General features: G+C 40.2%; 1 protein-coding gene and 1 pseudogene across 1 annotated transcript in view; both read right to left on the bottom strand.

The window, feature by feature from the left end:
* Window positions 1-2242: 2242 nt before the first annotated feature.
* The window catches only part of LOC102018831 (olfactory receptor 2T29-like), a 98635-nt gene continuing 78296 nt past the window's right edge, over window positions 2243-22581 (bottom strand). The window contains exons 2-3 of the mRNA XM_005382327.2: window positions 3732-3817; window positions 2243-3521 (exon numbers count right to left, since the gene is read on the bottom strand). Coding sequence (XP_005382384.1) covers window positions 2549-3511 — 963 coding nt within the window. The 5' untranslated portion in view covers window positions 3512-3521; window positions 3732-3817 and the 3' untranslated portion in view covers window positions 2243-2548. The remainder of the gene's footprint in view (window positions 3522-3731; window positions 3818-22581) is intronic.
* Window positions 14744-20112, bottom strand: LOC102007433 (annotated as a pseudogene).

Genomic DNA, 22581 nt, shown 5'->3' on the forward strand with positions numbered 1-22581 from the left:
ATAATGTGGATTTCAGAGGTGTCCATTGTGATATCACCCCTTTCATTTCTTTTTTTATTAAATAAATATTTATGTAAGGAATTTCACATGTAATTCCTTCAATAGTCATCAAGGTCACCTTAATCGGGTTCTTGGACTTCAAGATAGTCCTTTTAAAGAGAACTGATGCTTTACCTGGCCATCCCATCCGCCTTGCCACAATTCTTCTGTCTTCACTTGAATTGTGGACAATGACAGCTTCAAAACTCCTAGGATCTCAGATCTAAATTTCTTCCAGCAATTTCCTTTAGGAATTTAGAAGCTGAATTGTACAAAGTATTGGTATTTTGCCACATGGTCTAGATTCTATATTATTCCTTAATCATTCATTTCTACTATAGAAAGACAACATTTTTTGTTACTCTTGAGCAAAGTGTTGCAAGTCTCATTGTTCTCATTGTAGTAAATTTACTGTGATGAAAGCAGGACCCACATCACAACTGAGCCACACGATTTTCATTTCTAACAACTTATTTGTGTCTAATTTTTTTTTGTAAGAATTTCTAAGGGTTTGCCTATTTTGTCTAGTCTTTCAAAGAACCAGCTCTTCAATTCATTTATTATTTGTATTGCCCTTTTCATCTTGCACTGATTTCTGCTTTGATCCTTGTAGTTTCCTTCTTAGTATAAGATCTGGATTTTTAGTGTTCTTCTTTTCCTAGGACCTTAAAGTGCAGAATAGTTATTTATTTGGACTTGTTCTGTTTTTCTGATGTGGGCATTCACAGCTAAATCTTCCCTCTTAGGCCTGCTTTCAATATGTGCCATGGATTTTTGTATGTTCTATTGGCATGACCATTTAACTCTAGGAACTGTCTTATTTCCTCTTTAATTTCTTGTGTGACCCATTGATTATTCAAGAGTGTGTTGTTTAGGTTTCATATGCTTATATGATTTCTGTGCTTTTTTTGCCATTGATTTCCAGTTTCATTGCACTGACAATTGATAATGTCCTTTATAAAATTTTGATTCTTTTGTGTTTACTTAATCATGCTTCATTAACTAGGATGCATTATATTTTCTTTTTTTATTTCCAAGAAAATTTCTTTGTTGTCAAAAAGAAGTATATTCTATGGTCTTTGGGTGAAACACTGTATACACCTATTAAGTTCATTTGTTCAAAGGTTTGATTCAACTCTAATTTTTGTTTACTTGAACTGTTTATTTGTGACAGTAGAGCACTGAGGTCCACACTATACTCATAATGCTCTTTATCTGATCTTTTATGTCCACTGGAGTTTGTTTTGTGAAGTAAGGTGCACTGTAGTATGCCTTACTTTGAATAGTTCTGTTAACCCATATGTAGCATGACTGTTTGCCTCTTTTGATCAGCTTTGACTTAAAATCCACTTTGCCTAAAAATAGGATCAGTAACCTTGCTGCTTTCAGTCTCCAACTGCATGAAATATTTTTTCCAACCTTTGATTTTTAGTCTACAAACTTCTGTTTGGGGTAAATGTGTTTCTTGTGTTCAGCATACTGTTGGATTTTGATTCTCGTTTGAGTCTCCCAAGGTGTGTCTTTTGATTGGTGGGTTGAGACCATTCACACTAATAGTTATAACTGATAGGTGTTGACTTAATCCTGTCATTGTATTATTTTCCTCTTGCTGGTTCCTTTCTTTCCCTTCTAACTTAATTGCTTATCCTATCTGGTCTATTTTTTCTACTGCACTTTTGGCATGGTTAGTTTTCATTGTCTCTTTCTAAGATATCTGTGAGAGTAGTGGTGGTTTGGTGGTTGTGAATTTCTTTAGTTTTTCTTTATCAAGTAAATATCTTGAAAGATAATTTTGCAGGATATATGAATCTGGGTTACAACTTATTTTCTTAGCGAGGTGTGGTGGCACATGCCTGTAATCCCAGCATTCAGGAGGCTGAGGCAGGAGGATCATTGTGAGTTTGGGGCCAGCCTGAGCTACAAAGTGAGCACAAGGCCAGCCTGAACTGCATAGCAAGACACTGTCTCAAAAAACAATTGTCCTCTTTTAGGGCTTGGAGTACTTCACTCCAAGTGATCCTTACCTGTTATGGTTTGGGGAATATTTTGCAAGGGGAACAATATAATACAGGACACATATTTTATAAGATTATTTATAATAGTCACCCAAAGAATGCTATACAAGAAAGTGCAGGAAATCTGTTCACACACTTAGACCAAGGAATCCAGCTGAGGGCCTGGATCCCATGGAAATCTTTTCACTTTATTACTTCTTTCTGTCCCTTATCTGTTGAAAACCTTATGACCATTCCTAACTATGAATATTCTACATAATTAAGGACCAATCATCAGCTACAGAAAATAAAACATCAAAACAATCCTGTCGTATAAGTATTTGAATGGAAAAACAGGGCACAGATGGAGATTTTTCCAGTATAGAAAAGAATTCCCAAAAAAGGGGTGAGTGGAGGATAAGCCCTCATGTGAGTCTGAGAAACACAATTCATATAAGACTCTGAATGTCTGATATGCAGAGAGAAAGAAAAGAACCCATGATTACTCACGGTGCCTATTTTACCAAGTCTTGAAAGGCAGGTCTCACACTATACATTTTCTTTAGAGCTTCTGTGACATCCCTGTTCCTGAGACTATAGATTAAGGGGTTTAACACAGGGGTGAGTATTGTGTAAAACACAGACACCACCATGTCCTTCTCAGGGGTGTGGTAGGAGCTGGGGAGCATGTAGGTGTAGACAGCAGCACCGTAGAAGAGAAGGACCACAGTCATGTGGGAGGAGCAGGTGGCCAGCGCCTTCTTCCGGCCCTCTGCTGAGTTCATCCTGAGAACAGTGAGGAGGATGAAGGTGTAGGAGCTTGAGATGACTGTTACAGTGATGAGGATCATGAGGACACAGCACAGGTACATGAGTGTCTCATAGAGCAAGGTATCTGAGCAGGACAGCTTTGTCACAGCAGGGACTTCACAGAAGAAGTGATGGATCTCCCGGGATCCACAGAAGGGGAAGGTCATGGTCACAGGAGTCAGCATGAAGCCATCCACCGACCCCAGGAACCAGCAGCCAGATGCCAGGAGGAGACATGCTCTGTGGTTCATCAGGATGGGGTAGTGCAGGGGATGGCAGATGGCCATGTAGCGGTCGTAGGCCATGGATGCCAGAAGAAAAAACTCTGAACCAACCAGTGTCAAGTAGAGGAACATCTGCAGCCCACACTCAGGGGCTGAGATCTTGTTCTCACCCAGGACCTGGTCCATGAGCATCTTGGGCACCGTGGTGGAAATGTACATCATGTCCATGAGGGACAACTGGCTGATGAAAAAGTACATGGGGGTGTGGAGGCGGGAGTCAGAGCAAATAAGAAGGATCAGGAGTGCATTTCCGGACAAGGCCATCAGGAAAATCACAAGGATGAGCAGGCAAAGCAGAGCAGGGTGTTTGGATTGACGGAAGAGTCCCACCAGGATGAAATCTGTCTGCTCTGTGAAGTTGGAGGTCCAGGTGGTAATGTCCATGAGGTCTCACCTAGAACACCGAGAAAGCTTTGGGGTTAACATAATGTGACCTTCTCAAAAGACTGTTCAGGGAGTACCCCACACGTGCATGCAGGCCCCTGACTGGACCAACTTGAGATGTCCCACAGACCCGTGCACCTGATGATTTAAAGTTGCCTGTAATTCATCAAATTAAAAGAAACTAATTCACAATTATGGCCAGAAAAGATTTGTGACTCACAGTGATGTCCTCACAGTTCACACCCACGAACTTTCTTGGTCAGCGTCCTCTTTGAACAAGTGCTAAAGATTTGCAGAATCACTGCCCTTTGGCAACACGGTGACAGAGAGAAAAAAGGGGAAAAAAAAAGAAAATGAAATTTATTATTTTCAAAATGTCGTTACTGATGGAGTAAGTCCTAACTTCTCTGGTATAAGGGTCAACTCCACTGGTTTGTTTTCCTGTACAAGGGATTGAACCCAGGTCTTTCACACCACACTGAATTACATCCATAGCCTTTCTTTTTTTTTATTGTGACACAAGATTTCACCAGTCATTAACTTGCCCAGGGCAGGCTGGAGCTTGCAATCTGCCTGCGTCAGTCTTCTAGATTACAGACTGGAGTTACAAGCATGTGCTGCCACATAGGAAGTATTTAGAAGGTAACTGAAATATACTTTGGGAAAATCAATTCAAACACTGAAACTCTTGCCATCTATGAGTGTGAAGTGAGCCTCACATTCTCACCAGAGGACCAAGCCTTACAGACCAAAGGGCTTGTGGACAGAAGCCCTGACTGTGGCCAGAGCCAGTGGTCATCCTGCTACCTTTCTACCCTGTGATCCTCTGTCTGCTGTACCTAAAAGAAAGATTAGAATACTACTGGGTTTCAGGCTTGTGAAGATTTAATGAAGTGAGGTCAAGCAAGTTCCTAGAACAGTGCTAGATTCAAACGAGTAAACAGATACGGTGTGAAGGATTCAATATTTACACGAATCATGAATACCCTATCTTGCAGTTGGCTGCTAAAATGACACAGCGTCAGATCTCCACTTTTAGTATACATTATACATTTAATGATTTGGTTTTCATAATAAGGTGGGAAAAGACCTGCAAATAAATAAAGTGTAAACACAATTTAAGAAAACAATTTATATTTGAAAATATGTGTTTGTACATGTTTGTTGCATATAAATATGTATAACTTTAAATAGTGATTGATATAAACATATACACATATAAGTAGAAACATGTGTAATATATTTATTAGTTTAACCCCAGTTAACCATAGCTTTATGGAAAATCTTGTCTCTTTGTTTTCCACTGTACATTCCTCCAAGGTCAGGTCCTTAAAACTCCTACTATTTGCATTAAATCTCAGAGAAGTAACTGGGATTTGGAAGGTCACTTTTTCAGACAACAATTTGGATGTTTTTGCAAACATAATGAGCACCACAACTGATTTTTCATGAGAAACTGAGATGTGGGAAGAAAAATTGCACACCACTGAGAGTCTCCGAGCCCGGTTCCCGTCTGCTCTGGCCTGCTGCTCACAGAGCACCACTGCTTTGGATGCAGAAAACAAATCCAGATCATACAAAACATGGTTGCTTGTAATGAGGTCACTGTCAGTTTATGCATGCAAGATATTATTTATATAGAATGTAAGTGATTCAAGGTGGAATTTTAAATAGTTATTGAATAATTAATAAAATGCAGCAGACAGAAAATATACATGCTCTTTCTGATGCCTCCCACATTTTCTCTTAAAGAGATTTAAGATTCTCAACTTTTCCTCTTCTGCATTGTGAATTTAAATTTCCATAGCCCTTACTGAGAGGAAGAAACTAATATCTCTTCCTTCTGGGAAGACACCAGAAGTGGTTATGATGCAGGGATATTTAAGACAAAAATTACAAGATTCAAAGACATTTTACAGTCCTGTAATAATACAAAAATTGTTTCTAACCTCCAACTCATTCCTGGTCTCAAGTCCTGAGAAGCTGGTGCAGTAGGCAATCCTATGAGTGTGTTCGATGCCCCAGCATCAGTGTCAGACAAGCCTGAGGCAATCGCAGGTACTCCTTTCTATTAATCTTGTCTGCATGGGACAGTGAGCCTTGTGCACAGTTTTAACCTCCCAGCGAGCTGCAAAAGCACACCTGCTCACCTAATGTATGTTTCTGCACAAAGTGGGGCCAGGACCAGCATAGGAGCAGCACATGTGAGTGCCCATATGTTGGTGGCTGAGTGAACGGAGGAGGAGCAGGAGGCAGGCGAGGGCAGGAGGGGTGTTGGGAGCATCTCTGCTGCTCCTTGTTCAGTGGAGGTCACTGTCATCAGCCATACACAACAACCACCCCACACACTGCATGGACGAGGAAGCCCTGTGTGTGACTGGGCTAGGGGACCGGCCTTTCCGCCCTCTCTTGACTCCACTGTTCCATTGCTCAAGTCTCCAGTAAACAGCTCAGCATGTGTTTAACTTGGGGATTTTTAATGGCACTGGTACAGTAACACCGGCATTATCTGAAGCTGACACCATCCCAGAAGTGTTCTGATGCTTTGCCACCTAACCCCTCCCCTGGGCCTATCAGGTATTTACTCATCTTATTTTCTCCTTGTGTAGATTAAAAATTTAGATTATCAGAGTATCTGCCTACCACCATTCCACTAACCTGAGAGAGGACTTTTATGTCCCCAAGTTCTCTTGGAAACGCCATCCTCTCTCTGTAGTGTACAAGTTGGATTTAAGGCTCCACTCAACCAGGAAATATAAATGCGATGGAGACATTGTTGCTAGTTTCATGGTCACCCTCAGAAGCTACCCCAAGTGAATAAAACAGACCACTCTCTCTGCAACATTTCAGTCTCAGGAAAGCAAATGCATCCTTGTAAAAATAAAGGAGGAATATACTCTTGGGTCTATACATATTGGAAATAAAAATCACAGTTCTTTATACATTACAGTACATTAATGCTACCTGAAGCTTTGGGAAGGAAGCACATTTTCTTTTCTCCAGAAAAGTAGATGCTAGAGGAAAGGAAGGAAATGTTGAGAACTAATAGACAGTGTTGGAAGCAGATCAGTAGTCAAGAACAGTAGCGATTCTTTGCTCCTGAAGCACTCTCCGCCTGTCTGCTGAGCACACTGCTAGATGGCCCTGCTGACCCTGCCCAGGCGGGCTCATGGGGTGTGGACAGATTAAGTGTGCACAGAAAGGTGGAACGGTGACCTCAGCCCTGCCTGACTATGCTTATCTGGGATTGGACCAAAGTTTTCTGTTAATAAAGCCCTTCTGGGACTTTGGAAAAGAATACACTCAAGAAAACCAAAGAAGTAAATAGACCCTTGCCCTGCACTTCTAGTTTTTCTGAGTCTTTCAAAAATTTTCCTATGACTTTAAAACTCAAAATCTTAGCCAATATTAATCCTAACCTCAGAATTTCTGAATATAGATAATATCTGATCAATGAAGTATGTGAATGAGTGACTGTGTAGCTTTAGCATTCTTCACTCTATAAACTAATTTCCAGAGATATCTCTACATCCTTCTTTAACCTTCAGGTAAATTTTGTGAGACATTTCTGTCTTTCAGTTACACAACCTGGAACAGAATTCACTTGACGTGTGAAACAGAGCATCACTAATCAGTACTGTTGGAAGAATAAAACTGAGGAGATCCTCACATTTGTCTTCCATCCTCTTTACTATGTTCTTTTTGCTGTCATTCACCTGCTATCCTTGTTGATTCAGGGTTAAATTTAACTTTAATGTGTGTTACAGTTTGTAGCAAAAATGGCCCAAAGCCTCATGCATTTGGAAGATGACTGGATAACAAGGCATTATAGGTGCCTTGCTGTCAGGAGGTGCACTCTGGTCACAGAGATGGGGTCACTGAGCATGACCTGGAAGTACATGTTTTCCTTCCTGGGTCCTCCTGAACTCTCCGCTTCCTAGCTGCCATGAGGTGAGCAGCTGTCCTCTGTTCAGGTCTTTCCGCCATGCTGTTTCTGCCTTGGAGCCACCAACTATGCGCTGAAATCTCCGAAGACTATGAGCCAAGTAAATCTTTTTCACCTCAAGTTGTGAGTTTGGGCATTTTGTCTCAGCAGTGAGAAAGTGACTAAGACAAAGGTCACTTAGCAAAACAACAGTAGGTAGCAAGTGCTGTCAAAGATGTGCAGGAAATTGACACCTTCTATACTGCAGTGGAAATGTGAATTGATACAGTTACTACTGAAAAACTAGATGATGGTTTCTCAAAAGTTTAAAAATGGTATTCTATATGATTCAGCAATCCCATTTCTGAGTACATTCCAAAAGAAATAGAGTCAGTGTCCCGAAGGGATACCTTCATCAACTGTTTATTGTAGTGTTACACACAATCCTTAATATATGGAAACAGCCTGTGTCTGCTGGTGGGTGGATATCTATACATTCACCCATACACCCATATCTATGTCATCTATATCTACGTCTACATCTATATCTGTATCTGTATCTATCAATGCTATTCAGCACTTTCATAAAAGGAAATACTGCAATTGTGACAGCATGGATGGAGAACATTACCCTAAATAAATAAGGATGGAAAGATAAATTCTGAAATGTCCTTGTGGAATCTGAATGAGTTAAAACATAGACACATAGAGTAGCATGGTAGTTGCCATGGGACATGGGGTGAGGTTGACAAGGAGATTTTGTCAAACAGTACAGAGTTTCAATTATAAAATGAATAAGCTCTGGGAAACTAAAGTATGGCATAATGAGCCCAGTTTATATACTATATTATATACTTGAAATTTCCTAACAGAGTAGATCTTAAGTGTTTTCGTATTTTAAAAAATTGTAGTAGGAAGTGATGTTTTAGTTAATTTGATTATACTAATTACATTCAACATAGACACAGATAAAAACTCAACAGTATGGATCTTGAATGTATACAATTTTTATTGCCAATATAGCTCCCTAAATTTGGAAGGACAAAGGAGACTACAATAACAGTTTAAAAAAAGAATGCAATACGTTATTCTCAGCTGAGCCTTGGAGCAAAGTAAAAATAATTACATCAGATGAAAGGCACATATAAAAAGAAATGTCAGAGAACAAATAAATGTATAAACATGAGAGGAAAGTTAAAAATATATGTTAGAAAAATGCAATATTTTCATTTAGTAAAGGCATCCATACAAAGGAGGTGTAAAAAAGGCTAACAACAGATGCTATAGGATTTAAGAGGAGCAAAGTGGAGCTTAGGTATTTTAAAGTCCCAATTAGCCTTTATATTGTAATGGCAAATTTATATAGATCTTCTAGTAGACACTAAAGATCAAGCAATGGCCTGTGGCTATGTTGGGATGCATATACTCCGGCTGCTTGCCACATCATTAGACTGCTAAGCTCAGTTAGCCTGGGCTCTCTGTGTCCAGCTTCTTCCAAATAGCCGGCCAGGTCAACCTGACCACATCCAGCTATAGGACCCGTGTTTTCTAATTAAAATATATACGTATCTAGTTTTGTTTTGGCTTGCTTCAAGGACTTTATACTTTATGCCCAGATCAGAATGGCCCAGTTAAGGGTGGATTCAACTCTACCCGCTCTGCTCAGACCACCTCCCTCCTGGAATGTTACTCTCTAATGATAATTCCTTTTGAGTAAACCTGCTTAAAACAAATCTGCCTGACATGTGACTTGATTCTTGTAATCCATGTAATCAATTAAGTAGCAATCAACTATCAGCTCTGTACTTCCTGCTTGCAAACTGTATTTAAACTGAACTTGAAACTGACTCTGAACTGATGATTTGGAACTGGTTCCCATCAGCACACTGACATTACATTAAAGTTGCCTTTCAAACTCCTTGGTATGGAGAGCTTTCCTTTTGGTTCTGGATTTTTCCTGCAACAATATAAGGATAAAATAACTCTGGAGTAAAAACAAAACAAAATAAAAACCATTCCTTATAAAGCCTAGTCTAAATGATTCATCAAAACAAATTAGCAAAAGTATATTAATAAATGGCAATGGAGACCCCTGGAAGATGGCAGAGTGGAAGTGAAGGTAAGGAAGAGTTCCAGGAACAAACAGAAGAACAAAAGGAAACTTATGCAGCATGAAAACCTAGGGAAGCAGTTCAAATAGCCCTCAGGATTATAAGCTGATGCATGGCCCCATCTATGGGAGAAGACGGGAGTCCATCCACACTTTTCCTCTAGCTTTGGAATTTGGTCCTAAAGCCACTCTACCCATGAGACAACCAGATATAGGGCTGCACAAACTCCCAGGGGACTAGAACTAGAGCCATCTTGAGAGTGGTCAGATTTTTGGGATTGAAAGTCTGGGGCAGTCAGCATCAGGGCTCTTGGTGCATGCCCTGCTGCACACTGGGTGGGAGAAAGCTAGGCAAGACAGTGTTGGCTGGGGTGAGCAGAACAGGGGTCCCCCAGAAAGTGTGAGTAGTGGGGGACAGAGGACACTGTGGAGAGGGGCATGGAGATGCAGGAAGCCATATGCTCCTAGCAAGAAGCAAAGGCAGTGTGCTTGAGCTGCGTGGGAGAAGTGTGATTACAGTGTTCTGTCCTCACGGCCACTCATCCAGAGCACAATATGGTGGCTTCTCAGGGACACAAGGCCATGCTACAGCTTAGTCACTTGCCCAGGGGCACTGTCCACTCCTCTGGGCTGAGGACAAGACCAACAGGGGCAGCTCAGTAGCTGCCAAGGTACAACACTGAAAAGCACTGGCTGCATCCTAGATGCAAGTTTTCCCTGCTGGCCACATAGATAGCAGACCTCAGGGGAAGCGAGCTGCCCTTACAGATGGTTACACACTCATGGAAGCCAAGCGCAGACACTGGCCTTTTGTCACCTGGCAAAAGGGGTGGGATGAAAGTGTCCCTGCTCTGTGTGCTGGGGGTGGCAGACCAGGGCTCCAGCTTGACTCTGCTTCTCCACACCAGATTCATTAGCCAGAATTTCCCACCACTTGTTATGGATTCATTTATGTGTTTTGTTTTTGTTCTGTCCTCTCTCATCTCTTTTGCTCCATTTGTCATATGTTAAATTACCTAGAGCTTTCGTTTTCTTTATTTTATGTTTATTTTTTCTCATGATTTTCCTTACATTTAATTTGCATTACTATTCTATTTTCTCCTCTCCCTGCTTCAGTTTCATTTCACCTCTCCTCTTTTCTTGTTGCTCACTTTCCTCCCTTTTAGCCCGTTTCTGACTTTTTCTTCCTCATTTTACATCACTTCTTCAGTTCCTTTTTTTTTTTTCTTGTTTGTTAGGTATAGAAGTGTCTTACCTCAGTATACTAAAGGCTCTCTATGTGTTACTGACTCACAGCCATTGTCATACTGAGTGGGGGCAATCTAAAGCATTTCCTCTAACATAAGGAATAAAGTTTCACTTTCACCCCCTAGTATTCAGTATCGCACTTGAAATTTTAGCCAGAGCAATTAGGCAAGAGAAGGAAATAAAAGGAAAACAAATAAGACATAAAAAAGTTAAATTATCCCTTTTGCTAGGTGGTCTGATCTTTTTCTTTGAAAGCCCCCAAAATTCCACCAGAAGACTTGCAAATATGAAGAACAAATCCAGCAAAGCGAAAGGTTCAAAATCAATATACATAAATCTGTAGTTTCTGTATACACCAATTAATGAGCCTGCTGAGAAATAAATTTTTAAAAATCCATTCACAAGCATTTAGCAAATTAAAACCCCTAGGAATAAGCCATCCAAGGAGGCAAAAGACCTTTCCAATGAAAGATACAGTACACTGAAGAAAGAAACTAGACTCTAGATGACAGAAAGAACTGTCAGGCTCACCGACAGGCACAAGTAATGTTGCTAAAATGGCCATAATACTGACAACAATCTACAGATTAGATGTGATCCCAATCAAAATACAAGTGGCAGTTTCTACAGAGCTAGGAAAAACAATCCTAAAATACACATGCAAATAAAAAGTACCAGAATGGTCCAAACAAACGTATGGGGAAAAAAAAGCAATGCTGGAGACATCTCAATATCCAAATTCAAAACACATTTCAAACTCATAGTAACAAAAACAGCATGGCCCTGGCATAAAAATAAACAAGTAGGTAAGTGAATAGAATGGAGGGCCCAGGAGCAATCCCACCCACTACATCAACCTGGCTCTTGCAAAAGGGCCAGGGACATATGCTGAGAAAAAAGGGAGCCTCTGCAACACGTACTGCTGGGGAAAGCAGCTATGTGGACACAGACTTTTGAACCTAGATCCCTGTCCCTTGCCCTGTACCAAAATCAGTGCAAAATTATTAAAAGAGTAGGTGTAAGACTTAAAACATCAAAAATGCTACAAAAAATATAGATAAACACTTCAGGTCATAGGCACAATGATTTACTGAATGAGACTTTAATGGAGCAGAAAATAATTGATAAATGGCATTGCACTGGATGAAAAAGCCTTGCCTTGCCTAAAGAAAGGAAACAACAGAGTGAATTAACAGCCTGCAGAATGGGAGAAAAATCTTTGCCAGACATTCTTCCAATAGAAATGAATGTACAGGATATATAAGAAAGAAAAAAATTGCCATCAAAAAACAAATAGCCTAATCAAGAATTGGGCAAATGAACAGATACTTCTAAAAAAAAGAAGTACTGTAGCAGAAAATGCCTACCTCCAGCCAGTATACTTCAGTTTTTGTTAGTTGCCTGGGTAACTTCCAATTTACTTCAGTTCCTGTTACTTCTGTTTCTTAGGAATGGTTGGTCTCCGTGATGCATATTGTAACAACAAATTAAAGACAGCCAAATACTCTGCCTCTGTACTTCCCCTTTCAGCCCCATAAAAACCTCCCTCCCTGGGCCTTCAAGGCCTGATATTTGGAGAATGATCCCAGTCAGTGCATGTTGACGTAAAATAAATCTGCCTTTAAACCCTGGGTGACATTTTCAGTGTTTCTGTTTGCTGTTGCAGTACAGATGGTCAATAATTATGTGAAAAAAAAATTTTCAAATTCTTTGGACATCAGGAAAATACAGAACATCATTTGCAACTAAACATTTCTTTATTTCTTTATTTCCTACTTTTACCCCTTTTAGTTCTTTCTCCTACCTAATTGCTCTATTGAAAATGTCAAGAGCTATATTGAATAGGAGTGACAAGAGTGGAAATTTTTGCCTTGTTCCTGGTTTTACAGAGAATGTTTTCAGTTCTTTTACCATTCAGGATAACACAGATTGTGAGTTTACCATATATTGTTCTATTATATTAAGGAGTGATGTTTCAATAACTAGTTTTTTCAAGGTTTTTATCATGAAGGAATGCTATATTATGTCAAAGTTTTTTCTTCATTTCTTTTTTTTTTTTTTTTCTGGTACCAGGAATCGAACTCACAACTTTTCGCTTGCCAGGCAGGCACTGTGCTGCTGAGGTAATCCCCAGCCCCTTTTCTTCATTTCTTGAATGATCATATGGTATTCATTCTTGTTAAATGCTTAGGTAGTGTATTATGTTTATTGAATTGCTTATGTTGAAACATCATTGCATCCCTGGAATGAAGCCAACCTGATCACCATGTACTCTTTAATTCAGTTTGCGTTCTATTCAGGAGTTTTGCATCTATGTTAATAATATTAGTGTATAGTTTTCTTTTTGTTGCTGTTGTTGTGTCCAGTTTGGTATGAGGGTGATGTTGATCTTTTACTATGAGTTTGGAAGTATTCTTTCCACTTTATATTTCATGGAATAGATTAGGGAAGCATTGGTTATTTGTTCTTTAAAAGTCCAGTAAAATTCAACAGTAAACCTATCTGTTCTTAGACTTTTCCCTATTAGAAGAGTTTTTATTATGGTTTCAACCTCATTGCTTATTGTTGGTCTGTTTAGGTTTTATTTGTATCCTCTTGATTTAGGTTTGGTATGTTGTATGCATCTAGAAATTTATCCATTTCTTCAGGATTATCCAATTTATCTGAATATAGATTTTTAGAGAAGTCCCTCATAATCCAGTGGATTTCAGTGGTATGTTCTCAACATTCCCCTTTTCATGTCTGTGTTGACATAGGGCTTCTTTCTCTTTATTTTGGTTAGTTTGCCAAAGGTTTGTCAATCTTGTTTATCTTTTCAGAGAACCAAATCTTTATTTCATTGATCCTGCACATTATTCTTATATTCTCTACCTCATTAATTTCAATTATGCTCTTCATTATTTCTTACCTTCTTTTGGGTTTGTTTTGGTTTGTTCTTGTTTTACTAAAACCTTGAGATGCATCATTAGGTTCTTTTTTGGTGGAAGGAGTTTGAGGCAGGGTCTTGCAATGTAGTCTAGGCTGGCCTTGAACTCACTATGTATGCAGCCTAAGTTAACCTCAAACTCATGGCAATGAGTTTGAGGAATGTAAGATTTCCCTCCCTGTTCAGTGGCCTACTGATCATTCAAATGTGAATTGTGTAGTCCCTAACCACTTGTAGTTTCTGTGGTTTCTCTTGGCATTCATTTCTAGTTTCTTCCATTATCTGATAAAATGCAAGAAATTATTCCATTTGCTGTACGTGTTATGGTTTCCTTTATGGCTTAAAATGTTATCTATTTTATAGAACATTCCATGAGCTGATAAGAAGACTGTGTATTCTGTAGTTGTTAGAAAATTCTGGAGGCCTGTGTCAATGCATCTGAACTATGGTGTTGTTGTACTCTGATGTTTCTCTGTTAATTTCTTGTCAAGATGATGTATCTATTGATAACAGTAAAGTATGGAACGCACCCACTATCACTGTATTCAACCCTCTGGTGTGTATTCCTTTATGTCAAGAAGGGTTTGTTTCATAAAATCGAGTCCACCAGTGTTCAGTGCATATATATTTGCAATTATCACATTGTTATGGTGGATTTTTCTCTTTACCAACATGCCAGGCCTTCTTTGTCTTATCTAACTAGTTTTGTTTTGAAGTCTGCTGGGTCAGATATGAGCACAGTTACTGTTGATTGCTTTAAGTTCTCTTTACATGGAATGTGATTGCTCATACTTTTACTTTCAGCCTGAGACTATCTTTGCTAGTGAGCTGTGTTTCTCGCAGGCAGCAAAGAATTGGGTGTTGTTTCTTAATCCAGTCAGCTAGTCTGTGTCTTCAATTGGAGAATTACTATCCTTTACCCTCAGAGTTATTGTAGAAAGGTAATTTCTTTCAACAAAGACCAATATGTATTGTTTTGGTGTTTTTCTAATGTGTGATTTCTTCTTAATTCTCAATAGCTTATTACATTTCCTCTTCTGTGTGCAGGATTCCTTTAAGTATCTTTTGCAATGCTGGCTGAGTGGTCATGCATTTCTTTAGTTTATGCTTACCTTGGAAGTCTTTATTACCTGTTCAATTTTGAAGGATAGCTTTGTTGGATATAGTAATCTCAGTTAGTAGTTATTTTCTTTTAGAGCATTAAATACACAATTCTCTGCTCTCTTGGGCTTCTCTGCAGAGAAGCCTAAGGTTATTCTCATGGGTGTGCCTATTTAAGAAACTTGGCATGTCTCTCAGATAGCTTTTAGCATTCTTTTCCTTGTACTCTTGTGATTTTAACTGTGAATTGACATTATTGAGGTCTTTTCTGGTTGTATTCGCTTGGGGTTCTAAATGCCTCCTGTAGGTGAATATCTATACCCCCTAGTTTTGGAAGTTTTATGTTTTATTTCATTAGATAGCTCTTTCATGCCATTAGTATGAACCTCTGAGCCTTCTTCCACACCACCAACTTATAAGTTTGTTTTTTAACCACAGCCCAGAGTTCTTGGATGTTGTGCTCATAGCTTCTTGGTTTTCTAAGTCAGTGTGAGCACCTTATTAATGTCCTTAATCTCATATTCAAGCCTTCAAGTTTTTACTTTTGCTTGGACTTTTCTCTTAGTGTGGCTTTCCACTGAATTTCTATATGACTTATTGTACTTTTCACTTCTAGAATTTCTGATTTATATTTTCAGAATCTGTATTTCTTTGCTGAGTTGCTCTTTTACATTTTGCAATGTTTTCCTTAGTTCATTCACTCATTTGATTGTGTTCTGCCTGAAGTCATTAATTATTTTATAAATCAGTCTTTTGAATTCTTTGATATTTCATCGACTTTGATATCTTTGTATTCAGTTAGTGAAAAATTATGCACATCTGGAAGAGTCATGTTGTTCTACTTTTCCATACTTCTTGTGTTTCTATACTGAGGTTTGTGCATGGGTCGGGATGGATATCTCTTCCACTTATATTTGAGGATCTTAGTGTCCAGGTTTCTTGTGTGGGTTTGACCTCCAGCACCATACAGAGGAGAGAATAGGAACTGAAGTAATGTCAGCCACCAAAGACAAACTATATATTTATATTCAATGGAAACTAATTTTTTAAAAAACAACTATGCCATCATTAACAATAAAAATTCCAATAATAATATAGAATAAACTAGAAGCCTAAAAATTAATAAAGTTTGGGGGTCTGTTCTCTTTATGTCACTTCTTTCTTCTTTCCCACACTTCTTTGGGATGGAAAGAGAAGAATTTCCCACTGCTCATGTATTATGGATGCAGGAGATTGAATGGTAACCCCCCAAAGTACATCCACATCCATATATTAAAAAAGCATGGCTAAGTATTTTGAGAGATGTTGGCCCTAGGTAAGCCAGATGGATTCTAAGTGCAATCACATATGTCCTTATATCTGATTGTATGTCACAGAAAAAGAGGATGTTTTGCAACACAGAAGGCAGAAGTATGACCACTGACGCAGAGATCAGAGTGATGCAGCGCAGACCTAAGGAAGCCCTGTGGTCATAAGAATCTCATTCTGCAAGGAGCAGATTCTCCCCCAGAGCCTCTGGGAGGTCTATAGCCCCCAAATATCTTGATTTTAGTTACTTGCTTCCATCCCATGAGAGACAAAATTCATGTTGCTTTAGGCCACTCTGACTCTGATACTCTGTTATGGTGGCCATGGAAAATTAATACAATGGATTTACCTGATCATGTCCTAAATCTCATTCATGAACCTGGCATGCTGCAAAATTAAAACTTTTTTCACTAGTTTTTAGGGAAGAATATAAATAAATATATAAACCCTACCTTAAATATTTTTATCATATTTGTGAAAGCAATTACAATTACTACAGCCTTTCAGGAAAAAATATTAATAGATGAAAATTGTTTTCTCTAAATTTTTCTCAAATCTGCTTTAAAAAGTATTTAGTGTCTGGCTTTTGAAATGTATTGTCCACCCCTCAACCTTAAATTCCACTCATACGTTATCCCTCAGCCCACTATCAGGACCTGATCAGGCTTTCAGTCTCCTATAATGAGTGTACAGAGAAGGCTTAAATAAAAGAGACAAGTAATGGGGTCCAGGAAGGTCAGAACTCTCTTGGAGCAAAGACAAAGACTCCTCTGGACTGCCCATATTTATTGGGTCCTTAACAATTCAGGGGGCGGTGCAGGGAAGTGGAGTGCATTTCTGAGGCAAAAGCCCACAAAAAACGAGCAGGGCCTTGACAAGTTAGAACAAAGACATTCCAAGCAGTAAATCTTGTTAACTGGGGAAACTATCTTATCTCTTAGGTTGGCAACTATTGCCCTCGAATGGGAGTGAGAGCCAAATGTCCTTAGCTGTGGCCTTATCTTGCCTTCAGAGGCTGTGAATATGAGCTTTCCCCACAGCCAGAGTACTGTGTGGGTGGCACCTTCACCTTTGCACAGCCTGGGCTCCAACAGCTCACTTCAGTTTGGCTGCTGTCCCATGTGCCTCTGAAATTGAAGACCATCAAACATCATTCCTTTCTAAGTTCAGCACACTGACTTTAGTCTTCTCCTCAAGGACCCTTGGAAATACTTGTTACTAATAATTATTGCCTTTTCCTTAGTATTTCATTTGGCTTTCCATCTGGGTAAGCATAAGTTTCTGATCCCTCTTCGACCATATCAAGGCCCTTGGTGGAGCTCTTGCCCACATATACTTAGGATAAAATGACAGGATGAATCCAGTCTTTTGGAGAGATACTGAACTCTACTATTTCTTCCTCAGTGCTGACTGTTCAAATATCTGTGTTCCCCAACACAGGGCAGACACTGTCCTGGGAACCTGCATTATTTCTGCCCTGTGGTTAGAATGCATTTCCCCTAATATCTGCCTGCTCACCAACTTGCATCCAGTAGTCTTTGTCCAGTGTTAATCACAGTGGTAACTAGCCCAAGCCCGCACACAAAATAAAAAAAAGCTGATATCCTGCTTACTATGTCCTACCACTTACCTCCTGAAAATATTGCTTATTGTCTTGCTTTGTTATATTTATTTTCTGTTTAAATCTATAGATGCTGAGAAGATGTATTTTTTTTCTATTTTTTTTCATTGCTATAGCCTCAATGCATAGAACAGTAGACATGTAGCAAGCACTTAGAAGTGATCTGTTGGATGAATGAATGAATGAGTGAATGAATAGGTTGGAACCTAAAGAAGGGAGGATATAGTCATATAAGGTTTTAGAAAAATAGCATTCAAGGGAGAGGAAAAGTCTTCTGAAAGCCAAGATTGGAGTATGCTCTGCTGGGTGGAGAGGCAACGCAGTGTGGAAAAGTCTGCAGACCTCATAGGGGCAGAGACCGCAGTCTCCTGCCTCAGCTGAGGCTCCATGGGGCAACTTGAAATTCCATAACTTTGTTCAAGTTGCTCAAACCCATGGCATCTTATTTATATCAACTTTAGGATAAAGCTGATAATAGACTATGAGAATAAGAGCACCATAGACGTAACACACTTAGGTTATTGCCTGGTGAAAATACAAGTAGTAATTGCTTTCGTTATTACTTGTTAAATAAATGAATAATGATACATATGTGTATGTATATATATGTGTGTGTGTGTATATATATATATATATGAAATTACATTCTGAATATATGTCCTCATTGGCATAAACAAGGACAATGTGAGAAAATTCTGGTTCTCTCGTTGAAAGAGTCTGAATGGCTACAACTCTAAACAAACTGATCTGGATAGCCCATGGCTTTGGTCTACTACCATGGAAGAATGGCTTACATGTGTTCATAGAAAATAGGACCTTAGATGAAACTGAAAATGAGAACCTGAAAATCAGTGCTATTGACCTAGACTCTCTGAGGTTCTAGCATTTTACATGCCAACCCAGACCCTGCAGGTGCAGCGCCCCCACCTTGGCAACTCCTGTGTGGACCAAGTCAGGGCAAGCTTAACAGGCCCTGTCCTCTGGGAAGTTTGGGTGACATGAGGCAGCCCACAGTGGGTCAAGTGAGATGGCACATGACAGGGGCTTGCTAAGGAGAGAATGCCAAGTAACCAGAATGTGGTTTCATTCGCAGCAGTCATGAGTCTGTGCTGTTAAATGCTCTTCACGGTGAAAGGTGTCTCTGGGCACCACCAACACAGATCAATGTTCGTATTTCTAACTGTAATCTAAAAAAAGCCACCAGGTCAAGGGGATAGAATAGAAGTTGATGCTATGAGAAAAGGAAAGTAAGTTTCATCTTAAACATGAGCAAATGATTTGTGGACAGAGGAAAACTGGGCTGAAATCCTCAGAGGGAAAACTCAGGGAGGTTGACGCCACCCAAACCAGCTGGGCGCTTGCTGGGAGGACACCTGAAGTGAAGAACGGGACCCTCCATAAGAAGATGACTTCCTCACACTGCAGTGTGGGGTTTCCCATCCTCAGCACTTTCTTCAGAGCCCCTGCAACATCCTTGTTTCCGAGGCTGTAAATAACAGGATTCAGGACAGCTGTAATGACGGTGTAGATGAAGGACATCATCACGTCTTTCGTGGGGGTGTGGATGGAGCAGGGAAGCATGTAGTTGTAGACAGCAGCTCCTAGACGAGGCTGACCACGGTCACGTGGGAGGAGCAGGTGGTGAAGGCCTTCCGACCCTCAGTGGAAGCCACGCTGTGGATGGTAAGGATGATAAGGTAGTAAGAGGCTAGAGTGACTGTCACAGGGAGCAGGAGCACGAGCACACAGCACAGATACAGGAAAACGTGTAGGCTGTGGTGTCTCAGCAGGAGAGCTCAACAGAGCAGGAACCTCACAGAAGAAATGGTGGCTGTCACGGGATCTACAGAAAGGGAAGGTCACGGTAATGGAAGTGAGGATGAAACCATCCAGTAAGCCTAGAAACCAACAGCAAGATGCCAGAGGAGACACACCCTATGGTTCATCAGGACCGGGTAACAGAGAGGATGGCAGAGGGCCACATAGAGGTCACAGGCCAAAGCGGCCAGAAGGCAGTACTCTGCACCTGCCATCATCAGGTGTGTACATCTGGGTCCCACACCCAGTGACTGAGGTTGTCCCGAATTGGTCAGGTGGTTCACCAGCATTTTGGGCTCAGTGACAGAAATGTATGTCTATGTATGTATTCCTAACCCAGGAATGAGAGCTGACTGATAAAGAAATACATGGGCATATGCAAGGAAGAGTCAGCGGGGATCGGAAAAATCAATAGGATGTTTCCAGACATAGCTGTCAGAAACAGGCCGGACATGAACAAGGAGAGAAAGCCAGGGCTCCAGGACTGGCTGAGGATCCCCAGCAGGAAGAGGTTACCACCCAGGGTCTGGTTGACCAGCCACATGATGTGGGGATCGGTTAAAATGACTTAACCTAAAGGATGAAAGTAAACTTCATGTTATTTGTAAGCACTCAGGTACCATGTGTAGTAATATTTTTTTCCCTTTAATTTAAAAACTCCAGAAAATCACAGATTTTCCAAGTCAGATGTAAATTTGCGCAGAAAAGAACATGTTGAATTAGGACTTTCATCCCCCAAGTAGAATGGGAATATACTCTTTATATTCTCAACAAAGTTGTCTGTCCATCCGACTGAAGTTAAAACATTTCTCTTGTGGTACTGGGTCCCCACAAGAATGTTCTTCATGTTTACTTAAATAAATTCATATTTCAAGATGTTAGTATACAGCGGTATTTTCCTGTAATGCTTACAGCCCTCTCCCAGGAGATTTTACGGGGCTAATGTTACAGATATTTCCACACCTTTGACTTTCAAGGGTCACTTTTGGAAGAAAGTATCAGTAATGCCTGTGCTTCTTAATTTTAAATTTCCTAAGTGTACAAATGTAGTAAGTGTATTTTCTCAATGTTCTAATATCTCTTAAGCAACTAACTGTGCCCGACAGTCATAGACATCAAATTCATGAAAAGGATTTACCAGACAAAATTTACTCAGGTTCCTCTAAACCTATCAATAAAGACACCAGTGCAAGTTGTCAAGTTTTCTAAAATGTTTTCATTTTTATTTTAAATGGAGAGAAGGAAGAGCTGGTTGTTGACTGAGTGAGATCCTCCAGCGGTCATCTCTTCATGGAGACCCAAATCCAAGCAGCTATTCATGTACCAAGCTACCGTCACAAGAGCAAGGAAGTGATAGCAAGGACCACAGTGCCTGGTTTTAATACAACAATAAGAAAAGACACATTGATGAAGGTAGGGAGGACGAGCTGCCTGGGTCACATTCCCCCAGCTCATACATCTTGCCCTGTGTGGGAGGGAGAGGGAATTCACTTCTGGCTTTAAACTTCAAACCCAGTACCAGGTCTGTTACAGAGGGACTCAGGGCAACCAAATAAATATTAACTAACCTAAAGGGAGAGATAGATAGATAGATAGATAGATAGATAGAGAGAGAGAGAGGTGTTGGTGAGCTTCCTCCTCCTGCTGCTGTGTTCCATCCGGGCCTCCACCCTGCCGGATGCTACTGGCTACATTCCGGGTCAGGGCAGGTCTGCCCCATCAGTTTGCCGGCCAGTGGCAACTGTCAGAAGACAGTCCCACAGACACACCCATGTAGAAACGTGCTTTCCTAATTTCCCAGGTGTTTCTCAACTTAATCCAGTTGATAAGATTAACTATCATAGTATTGCATAAACATGTGGTATCATAAAACTGAGGCTTACATTATAAAAATACTACAGCAAAAGACTCATTGCCATTAATTTCCTTCAGAATACTCCCAATGGCTTTGAACGCACTCATCCCAGCACCCTTGCCACTTTCTGGGGTCCTCCTTCCTGACTGTCTTTAGTTGTGCTGTCCTGGCTGCCTTGGTGTCCTGGATCAATGAAAAATGTCTGCTTTTCATGGTCATTTTGACTCTGGAGGAGAGCCAGAAGGTACATGGTACCAGATCAGGTGAATAAATTGGATGAGGACACATCATGCTGTTTTTGTTTTTATGAGCTGTCTTTTCACTCGGCAGCAGCATTCACTGTATTTTTGATCACACACCTCATAATGACCCTCAGAAAAATGGACCTGCAGAACTGCTGCAGAAAGGGGAAGAGTCATGGGATAAGTGTGTTTGAAGCAAGGAGAGGATTTGAGGTGGGATTAATGGCGATGTGTCTTTTACTGTGATCAATTCTTTCATGCAAACAAAAAATCGTGTATTCAATCACCCCTTGTGTGAAGAAATTTCTAATGTACCAGTTAAAAATTACAATATTTTGAAAATAATAATTTTACATAGATGTGATTTTATAAAATTCACATGTACATTCTCACAAGCTATTACAGAGTCATGAGGTCTGTGGTTAAATAATAGTTTCAGGATTTCTAGAGTTTTTGTCTCTTGGGGATGGTCCCCATCTTTCAAGACACCAAAGAAAGTTACGATTTCCTCAGATCGGTAGGGCTTTAAGGATTAACATTAAGTAGCCAGCTGATTCTTCTGAGGTAATTTAAGCGTCACCTGGTATTTCTTTGGCTGAGCCTTCCTTATACACAACACTGAATTTAAAAAGTCAGTGGGTGTCTCGGTTACTTTTCTCTCGTTGCTGAGACAAAATACCCAACGCCCAAAATGAAGGAAGGAAAGGTTTATTTAGCTCACAGTTTATGGAGGTTTCAGTCCATACTTGGCTGGCTCCGAGGCAGAAGGTAATAAAGCAACAAGAGCAAAGGGGGGAATGGCAGCCGAACAGCAAACACCCAGAGCAAAAGGGAGGAATGGCGGCAAGCAGCTTCTTTTTCCCTGCCTTACTTTGTAAACAGGCTACCCCCACCTAAGGGGCGTGTAGCTCTCACA

This window comes from Chinchilla lanigera, unplaced genomic scaffold, assembly GCF_000276665.1.
Source record: "Chinchilla lanigera isolate Chin_1 unplaced genomic scaffold, ChiLan1.0 scaffold00017, whole genome shotgun sequence".
Classification (NCBI taxonomy): domain Eukaryota; kingdom Metazoa; phylum Chordata; class Mammalia; order Rodentia; family Chinchillidae; genus Chinchilla; species Chinchilla lanigera.